Below are 10,805 nucleotides of genomic sequence, written 5' to 3'. Positions count from 1 at the left end.
ATTAATCCTTTGTCAGTTGTTTCATTTGCTATTATTTTCTCTCATTCTGAGGGTAAAATCAAGTCTAAAAACTACAATCTTCAAGCAGGGATACACACAACAAAAGTAATTCATTTCTAGGACTGGAGAGCAGATTAAACATAACATAAAAATTAGGCTTACTGTGTTTCACAGTGTGAAAAGAAACTGCAGATCACAATCAGTCAGTTAATCAAAAAGAGATGTTTAGTACTTTATTAAGTTAGCATAGGCTGTACTTTTACAAACTGCAGAGCTGCCCTATTAGAGACTGATAGAAAAAATATATAAGCAATTGTTGGTATGATAACAGGATCAAGTTCCACCTTGTATTTCAACACTTCCATTTTTATCCATCCAATTTACAGTAATTATTTGTTATTTTTCCTTATCTAGTCATATACAGAGTGATATGGTATTTAAAAGGATCCACTTTCAATGATTTAGACACCATATTATAGGCATTCTCCACTGGAAAAATATTTTTTTCTTAGGTCTTCAAAAGTGATATATATATATGCTGGCCTGACCTTATGACTAGAAATGCTTAAATACTAATATATTTTTAAAATCAATAACTGCAAATGCCACATGACTACACTTATACACTGTGTTGTCAAGGAAATATTTTAGAATATTTTGAATAGTCAGCAGCTTATGATTCCAACGGTCTTCACGGGTATAATTCATTGCCTTTTCATTTCATGCACATTCAAAATTCTTACAAAAGAAGAATGATGAAAACAAAATATATAGTCTTGCCTCGATAAATTGTGATGTTCAGCAGTTGCACAGACATAAGTGTTGAGTTTCGGGGGGGAGCAAAACAGTAGCCCTTCAGAGAGGGGTGAGCCGCTCATCTTCTGTCACAAAAGCATCGTTAATGTGCCCTCCTTTCATGTCTAGAGGATCACAGGGGATGCCATTTTCAATTGTGATTGCGTTTTCACACTTATCTTCAGTGTCTTCCATTTCAGGTGGTTCTTTGTTCTTCCTAAATGCACATAAAAAGAATGATTGGGATCTAGATCTAGGAAGAGAAAGCACGGTCTTCTGTTCCAACATGGAGATCAGGAAAGGGAAGAGGAACCTTAGAATGATTGGAAAAACGGGTGACATTGTGTATTTTCAAATAAATTTCAAGGATCATAAAAAGTTGATGAGGTGAAAAGATGGTATCAAGATCAGAAGTCTGCATGGATTATATATATATATATATATATATATATGAAAGAATATATATATTTATACAAATGAGTATGTTTGTATGCACACATATATTCATATGTACATTCACACACACAAATTGCATGAAGGAATGTGAGGGAAATATATAATCAGATTGAAATGAGATATCAAGAAGCAAACTCACATTACTTTGTAGAAGGATGTAATTATTATAAACTGCAGGTATCATTCCTTGCCTCTACTCATTACAAAATAGTTGCATTCATTTGTAAGTCAGGTTTTTGGAACTCAGAACACATTTTACTAATTACATTACAATTCATAGCTATAATACCAGGTTATTTCAAAAAATTCAATTTAACAGGATAAATTTTTAAGTTACTCATTCTCAGACCCTTTGAAAACTCTGATATCTCAACCCAAGTGGAACCAGTCCCTTAATATTTCCCTGGGGTGTGGAAAAATATAGCCTTGAATTCAAAGATTCTTCTTGTCTTTTGTGAAAGGCCAAGACACTGAGCCAATTGTGCTTGATATCACAGAAGAAGATGGAGAAAAGAGACGTGAGTACCTCTAGGCAACCAGAGGGCAGAAGAGTTTCTCTGAGGATTATCGTAGGTTGTTGGGGCACCATGGAGGCACGATGTTAGGCATTAGGCTTCCAGACCTGTCAAAGATTCTCTTGTCCCAGAAATCTGTGGAAACTCCAAAGAGGCAGACCTGAGTGGATCACATGGCTGGGATGGTGGACATTGCTGGTGACCAGAATGGACTCCCACCACTATGAAAGTCCCTTAGAACCTTAGTGAGTCTCCAGTGGGTGAGGAAGTGATGAAGATGCCCCAGTGATGACCAAGGTCTATCAGTCCTACATGAGAGTTCATTTTCAAAGTGCTTTAAAGGACATGATGGAGGAAGGCAGAGAAAAGAGAGAACGAGAGAGCTCTTGTTTACAAATTAATGACACCTATAATTAATGATGGTGGCTATGCTAAACAACAGATTTTCAGTGTAGATCCAACAGCCTCTTATTGGAAGAACATGCCACCTAGGACTTCCATAGCTAGAGAGGAGAAGTCAGTCCCTGCCTTCAAAGTTTCAGAGCACAGACTGACTTTCTTGTCAGTGGCTAATTAGTTGGTGACTCAAAGTTGAAGCCAATGCTCATTTATCATTCTGAAAATTCCAAGGCCCTTAGAACAAAGCCTGGATAATAGCACATCTTTTTGCAACATGGTTCATTGGATATTTTGTAAGCCCACTCTTGAGGCCTATTGCTCAGGAAAAGATTCCTTTCGAAGTATTACTGCCCAATGACAATGCACCTGGTCACCCAAGAGCTCTGATGGAGATATATAACAAGATTAATGTTGTTCTTACGGTTGCTAACAAAGCATCCATTCTGCAGCCCATGGATCAAGGAGTAATTTAGACTTTCAAGTCATATTATTTAAGAAATACACTTCATCAGGCTATAGCTGCCACAGTGATTGCTCTGGTGGATCTGGGCATAGTCATTCAAAACCTTCTGGGAAGGAGTCACCATTTTGATGCCATTAAGAACATTCATGATTCATAGGAAGAAGTCCAAATACCAACATTCACGGAGTTTGGAAGAAGTTGATTCCAATTGTCAGGGATAACTTGGAGGGGTTCAAGGCTTAAGTGGAGAAAGCAGCTGCAGGTGTGGTAGATAAAGCAAGAGAACTAGAATTAAAAGTGGAGCCTGAGAATGTGACTGAATTGTTGCAATCCTGTGACAAAACTTTAACAGAATAAGAACTTGCTTCTTATGGATGAGCCAAAAAAGTAGTTTCTTGAGATGGAATCTACTCTTGGTGGAATTGCTGTGAAGATGATGAAATGTCAACCAGGGATTTAAAATATTACATAAACTTTGATAAAGCAGCAATAGGCTTTGAAAGGATTGACTCCAATTTTGAAAGAAGTTCTACTGTGGGTAAAATCGTACCAAACAGCATTGCGTGTTACAGACAAATGCTTCATGAAAGGAAGAGTTGATCAATGTGGAAAACTTTGCTGTCTTATTTTCAGAAATTGCCACAGCCACCCAGCCTTCAGCAACTATCAACCTGTTCAGTCAGCAGCCATCGACATTAAGGCAAGACCCTTCTCTAATAGAAAGGTTCTAATTCGCTTAAGGCTCAGATGACGGCTAGCATTTTTTATCTCCAAAATATTTTTAAATTAAGGTACGTACAGTGATTTTTTAAAGACATAATGCTATTGCACAGTTCATAGTCTACAGTATAATGTAAACATAGCTTTTAAATGCCCTGGGAAACCAAAAACGTCGTGAGGCTCACTTTGTTGCAGTCTAATGAAGCCTGCTACATCTCTGTGGTATGCCTGTACTTCTTTGTTACCTCTTTTGCCCATCTTCTGTCTGGATTTATGACAAATAGCCACTGTAAGGCTCCTAGGAGCTACTTTCAGGTGTTTTAGTCACAGGTTGCTTTCTTTTATTTTTAAATCCTCTTTATGAACCACCTGACGATGCAGGAAGAGCAGAAGTCACTAACGCTCAATTTTATTTTTCAGGAAAAAGAATTCATGTTTTTAGCAGAACATCAAATAGGAATGATCCAGAAAGATAAGTTTTATTATACTTAGAGCAATGCACAGGCAGTGAATCAGTTTATTACAGGACATACTGCGAAATGTGACAACGGGCTGTATTACTGTTAGATAACCTTTGAGCTTCTTATCATGTCCGTCAGCCAGCAAGTTACTGACTCTGCAGTTTGTGAAGGCCACAATGTCGAGACTCTGAACAACTGGATATAAAGTCACAAAAGAATAATATGTGCATAATTTGCCATGAACACAGCTCTCATTTTGATACATTTCCACAGCGATTTTGCTCAGAATCTTTTTGATGAAGAAATCCTTCTTCTAAAGAAGAGAAACTTGTCCTCATTCATCTACTTCTTCCTTTTTCATTCTTCCCCATTTCTTTTGATGCCTGGTGGATCATTTTCCCTTTGTGGCTGAGAGAGGGCAAGTTTCTTGCATGATCTACAAGTGTCCTGCCCTATGCAATTTTTCTTCTAATTCCATAAAAAACATTTTTTAATTGAAGAAACTGGAAAATGAACACTAGCAGTCATTACTTCTAAGACTACCATTGATTGCATTGCCACCTATTTCAGAATGCTCCATCCATTACGATTTTTGTAATATGGGTTTCATACATACCTGCACAAATTTCAGGGTAAAACTTGAATGTTAAAAACCTATTTATTGTTGTGAAGAAGTATTCCTCACTCCAAGCCTGATGAAGAGTGATTTAGGGAGAAACTGCATGACCTAGGGCTTTCCTGGTGGCTCAGATGGTAAAGAATCCACCTGCAATGTGGGAGATCTGGGTTCAGTCCCTGGTTTGGGAAGATCCCCCTCAGGTGGGCATGGCAATCCCCTCCAGTATTCTTGCCTGGAGAATCCCCATGGACAGTGGAGCCTGGCAGGCTACAGTCTATGGGGTTGCAAAGAGTTGAATATGACTGAGTGACTAAGCACAGCACAGCATAGGTATTTTTTATGATAATTTATAAATATAAATTTGTCACTAGGGTATCATTCCTACTGAACCATCACTTTTGTTTTTTAAAATCCATAAAAAGGGAGGGAAGGATGAGTGAACTTTGGAGTTTTTCTTTTTTATTGAGCCCTTTCTGTTCACTTTAGGACAAGAACTGTGTCTCTTCCAATGCGTAATAGGCATTCAAAACATAGGTATTGAATGAGTGTTGGGTACTATGAATGGACATGATGTGTTCGATGGTTATAGAATGTCAGTTGCCTTTGCTTTTTGGACAACGTGGAAAGTGACAAGATACCCATGTCTACAGGAGGAGGGGTCAAAGAATTCTAGTCCTCTGGTAGGTGATTTCACCTGGCTGGAGGACCTTCTCATTACAGGAAATCATATGCCCACCCAAAGTGGCACTGATTGTTGATCGCTGATGCTTGGAATGGACAGTGGAGTATCTTCACCCTGAGGGAGTAAAAACACAGCAGCCTGTCCTTACCTAGGCCTCTGGGACTACAACCCGCCAACTTTCATTCTCAGCATTGGGCTTGTAATGGCGCATTTTGACCTTTGACAGTAGCATGTACAATGGCAAAACAGTTTCAAGTGACTACAGTGAGAGCTACGGTGTTGGAATGCTACTTGAATGTTGTTTATGAACTTCACCTATTCAAAATTAATAAACTATCAGTGAAGCCTGGCAAAAATCTATACCACTTCTAATTCCTAAGGTATGAAAATGAGTATTTTCCTCCATCCATTTGAAAAAATAACTCTTCAAGAAATACAAGAAATATCACGTGTGTATTTCCCTCCTCCCTTCCTCTCTTCCTTCTTTCCTTCTGGTAGATCCTATTCAAAATCTGACTTGGGTTACTGTCTGAGTAACTTTGTGTAGAGCATCCATCGATCCATCCATTCAATTGTTTGTTCCATCACCCAGTTACTCTCTAATCATCTATCCATCCACCCACACATCCATCCATCTATTAGTTTATTATCCAGCCAGCCAGTCATTGATCTGCATTCATTAATATATCCATTTATGTCTTTCTCGCTAGCCAGACACTCACGTCTGTCCATCCAGCTCTAAGCACATTGGTGGAGTGTCTATTTTGTGCTGAATCCAGTTCAACTGTTTTTGCAAAATGTCTTTTAATTTGTGTCTGACTAGTTCCTCCTGAGAGATTCCGGTTAAAAAAAAAATGCTGATGGAGCTGGGCAGGAACACAGAACACATAATTTTGTTTTTAAAAAATGTATCTTCTCAGTGTATCACCTCTGGAGGCATTTGTCATTTTGTGTCATTGTTGGTGATATTCACCAAATTTCTCCCTTTACAAAATACAAATATCTCTGTATAATTAGTACATTGCTCATAGGAGTGTTACATTGAGACCCTGTGAGTATCCTATTCTCTAATCAACTTCTACTCAGTGATAGTATCCACTGAGAAGACTCTTCAGAATCAGTTATTATTATTATATGCTGATTTTCTGATTCTATTACACCTATCCAGACCACTGAAACTTTCTCCATATAAGCAATAAAGCTGTTTCACTTTCTTACCATTTGTGTATTCACTGAATTAGCACTTTTTATTTCCTTCAAGAACTTTTCCCTCACATTCACAACTTGGCTAACTGATTGGTGTAAGAGGCCTAGCTTTCAGCCTGTCTCAGCTTTCTACATGCTTTCCTCACTAAGATTAATCATTTCTAGCTTTTGATTTAAAGTGAGATACATGACTGTTTCTTTCACTTGAACACTTAGAAGCCACTGTAGGGTTATTAATTAGCCTGGTTTCAATATTCTTGTCTCAGGAAATAGAAAGGCCTGAGGAGAGGGAGAGAGATGGGAAACAGCTGGTTGGTGGAGCAGTCAGAACACACAATATTCACCATTAAGTTTGCCATCTTATATAAGCATGGTCTATGGAGCTCACACCCCAAATTCCAACAGTAACATTGAAGATCACTGATCACAGATCACCATAACAAATATAATCATGATGAAAATCACTGACACATTGCAAGCATGGCCAAATGTGACACAGAGACACAAAGTGAACAAATGCTCTTGGAAAAATGGTGCTGATAGACTTGCTTGATGTGGGCTGCCATAAAACTTCAATCTGTAAAAAACTCCTATAAAACCTCAATTTGTAAAAAAACATGCAATAAAGTGAAGCACAAGAAAAGGAGGTCTGCTTGTGTTGAGTGGCCCACGTGGCGAGGGGGTGTTGAGGAACAGAGTTTGCTCAAGATAAACTAGTGGCAGCTAAAACCAGAAAGAGTATTTCTGTCTCCCTTCAAACAAGATAAGGTTGAAAACCCAAGGCCCAAGAACAGCCAGAAAAACAAAAAAGGACACACAAATATGATTTCAAAACTGGACAGAGTTAACGATTGGGGAATTGCAACTGTCATCTAATCAGTGTAGAAGAGCCCTGGGGAAACTGCAGCCTTGCTGGAATAATTTTAGTGGGCGTTGCAGCATAGTGAGACTGCTGGGCTTTGCATTCAAGGACATCTGATTACATTCTAACAATACGTGTGTGGGCAGGTCTCTTTTTATCTGCCATGTGAGAGCAAAAACAATAACAATTAGTGTCTATTACACAGAAGACTGCTTTGTATACATCATCTTATCTAATTCCTACTGCAATGCTATGCAGATTTTATTATCATCTGTTTTTGAAAGAAAGAATTGAGACTCAAACATGGAGAGCAACTTGTCTTTCAGAACGGACAAGACTGGTGAAAGGAGTGGACCTGAAACTTACTTCATCTTCCCGCTCAAAACACATATTTGATTCCTATTGAGTGTGTACATTTAAGATCAAGTAAAACAATTATTAGCTCTAAGATTTCTCAGTTCATTTACATTTCTATTTTCAAGACAGTTCACTCATTTGATTGAGACTTTATAAGAACGTGAAGTTTCAGTATGTGAAAACGTTGGCTGAGCCCCAGCCTTTTGTGTGAAAAAACTCATAGAAACTCAAATGCACTTTTCTTTACTATTGACCTTATGGGAAGAAATATAACCAGAAGGAAATCAAGTGAATTTACTAGTGACTCTAGTCAACTGTCCTGGAGAAGGGAAATGCTACCCACTCAGTATTCTGGCCTGGAGAATTCCATGGACTGTATAGTCCATGGGGTCGCAAAGAGTCAGACACGACTGAGCGAGTTTCACTCACTTCAGTCACTAGTCAACTGTAGCCATTACCTAGGGTTCAGTGTCCTGAGTCCTTGACCAGGCTTTGTTACAACTACAAGATTATCATCTCCTTATAGGCAAGGGCCACGCATGTCATCTCTGTACATCTCTTCCACAATACGTTCTAGAGTTCCTATCACAGAACGCAAGGTCAATAAAGGGATGGAATAATATATTTTTACCTCTCTGGGCCTTGGCATCTGGAGAAATGGATACAGATCATTGTTTAAGGCCCCTTCCTGAGATAACAACATTAAAACCGTCCATTTATATAAAAGATTCATGAATCAATTCTACTATATACATACAAGTCTGAAACTGTGCTGTGTCTGTGACTTTCCTTTTATAGCCCCAAATGCCAGGTTGCATAGAATTAGCACTTTGTAGCTGCTTTTTGATGGTGATGCGTCTTTACACTGATATAGCATTCCCCAGTGTCTGAAGCACTTGTGTGTATTCTCTAATTTCGTCTTCCCATCAGCATAACTATTTAAGAAAACGCTATCCTCATTTTCTGTATGTGACTGCATCAAGGCACTCAGCTAATAAATGCTAGGGCCTAAGACTGGGACCCAAAACCAAGAGTATCGATCCGGTGTTCTCTCAACTAAAACACACGTCACATTATCAACTTCATCATCATTACCATTATCACATCATTCCCACCATTAAAGCCATCACTATCATCACCATCATCCACCATCACTGTCACCACCACCATCATAACCATTATCATAAAGCTGACCAAAGAGCTAAAATATCCACCTCCAGCCTGGGGCTAGACACAGATCTAGTACAGATGTCATTGCCAAGTATATGCAGTTTGTCTTAGTTGCCTTTCCACCTACCCAACTTCCTAATTGTTCTCTAAAAGAAAAAAATCACTTTTCTAACTCTTTTCCTTCCACAAACCTCTTATTTCACAAACTGATATTCTCAACTAGATGGTAGTAGAGAAAGGAAGCAATCTCCTCAAATTTGCTAGCCGAAGAGGCAGCAGTTGTGATGACATGCTGAAACCTGCTGGTTCAGGCTTGCAAGAGGAGACTGTTAAAATATTCAGAAATTTCAGACTGGATAGGAAATCGGCAAATGCTACGAATCAGGGTATTGTTTTCTTTAGAGAGAAGGCCGATTAGCCAGTTCACCACTATTACAGTAAACAGCTAACCTAACAAGACCTCTACCTCTTGCTTTTTAAAATAGGTGTTTGTTAACTAATAAAATCTCAAGCAATAGGCCAGTGAATTGGAGAACCTTCTGCAGTACTGTGGCAATATCTGGATGGAAAAGTGATCTTTTCCAGCATTCTTTAATCACAGAAGTGGGTTAAGCTCATCTTGGATCATAATTACTATTTATTTAGTACATATTATATTTTACACACATTTTTCTCACCCAGTCTTCATAGAAGCCCTGTGAGACATTACCTCCCTCACAGATGGAGAAATTTGATGATGCAACAAACCTCACTCAGCTAACAGGTACAGCTAGTATTTGAGTTCACCTAGTTTGGGCCATAGTGACTGCACACTTTCCACCCAGAGGTTCTGAACAATCAATGGAATGCTGTTATTGACACAGCTAACAGAAGAGTTAAAGCTTCACTTGAGAATTTTTCCAACTTAAAAGATGCACATGTCCTAGATGACACTGGCACTCTTTTCTATAAAAGTAGGAAGGGTGATTCAGATGACCCTGTGGTCCGTTCTGATCTTCTAGGTTTAAGATGTTCTATCACACAAACTATATTAATTAGTATCTAACCTGTGGATTGCATTCTTGAACAAATCTATGTCCTCCTCAACACTAAAGGCTTTTGAGGGCAACTTCTGTCTTTTCGACAAATAGACAAAACTTTCATCACAAAGATCAGAGCTCCTCCCACTTCAAACTGCACCCTCTCTCCACTTTTGAGGCAATACTTTTCCCAAGAGAAACCCAGCAAAATTTTTCCATATCAAGTGGAAAACCTAACAAATCAATTTCTTTTCAGAAGGTTATCATGACTGTCCTGTCTCTATTTGCTAACTATTGATGCTCTCCAGGTTGACACAGGAGACATCTGTTGACACATCTGTTTTCCTGGTTTGAACATGAACTAAATTTGTGAAGGCAAGGTTGTAGCAACAGGGTCACCTCTCCCAAGCAACAGATTATGATGCTACACGCCCAGTTATTATATTACTGCAGAGTTTGCTCAGAAGGAAGATAGCTGATCCCAGTACAGACGAACTGAAAGACCAGCAAAAGCAGGATAATGAAATAACACTAAGAGCTAACACTTTCTGAGCACTTGCTGTGTGCTAGGCGCTCCTTTGAGAATGCTACTCTATTAACTTTTGATTCCAACAAATTAATTCTTTCTAATAAACCTCACTGTCCCTCGGGCAAAGTTATCTATGCACAGATAGTAAAGAAACATTTAACCAACTGACTCCAGCACCACAAACCATGTTCTCTTCAGCTTGGCTTCTCTGACTCGTTGCCTGTGCTTCCTGATAGCCATACAGTTAAATGCATTACATCCAAGAGCAGAGTCTAGCCAATAAATACTTTGAATCCAAGTAGTCCATCTCCAAAGCCCATTCTTCCACCACCTACACCACAGCATACTAGTGAGGAAACTGGGAAACAAGGGGATGAAGTGAATTCATGAAGGTTACAACTGCTAGAAAGCACAGAACCCTAGCATTTCAGGATTAGTATAAAACTTCAAGCTGTTAAACACAGGCATGCAAATACTGCAACACAATATTTCTTAAAATTCTAGAAAGCAAAAGAAAACAAATTAATCATTTGGATCAAGTCTCTCAGCATT

General features: G+C 38.7%; 1 protein-coding gene across 1 annotated transcript in view; it reads right to left on the bottom strand.

Moving 5' to 3' along the window:
• Nucleotides 1-210: 210 nt before the first annotated feature.
• Nucleotides 211-10,805, bottom strand: part of CLTRN (collectrin, amino acid transport regulator) — a 40,676-nt gene continuing 30,081 nt past the window's right edge. Inside the window, exon 6 of the mRNA XM_081565263.1 lies at nucleotides 211-1,012. Within this exon, the coding sequence (XP_081421389.1) occupies nucleotides 856-1,012 (157 nt within the window). The 3' untranslated portion in view covers nucleotides 211-855. The remainder of the gene's footprint in view (nucleotides 1,013-10,805) is intronic.

The sequence above is a fragment of the Giraffa tippelskirchi genome, chromosome X (genome assembly GCF_054371585.1).
Source record: "Giraffa tippelskirchi isolate mGirTip1 chromosome X, T2T-mGirTip1v1.2.pri, whole genome shotgun sequence".
NCBI classification, from domain to species: Eukaryota; Metazoa; Chordata; class Mammalia; order Artiodactyla; family Giraffidae; genus Giraffa; species Giraffa tippelskirchi.
The sequence above is the reverse complement of the archived record's forward strand: the minus strand, read 5'-3'. Positions and strand labels throughout refer to the sequence as shown.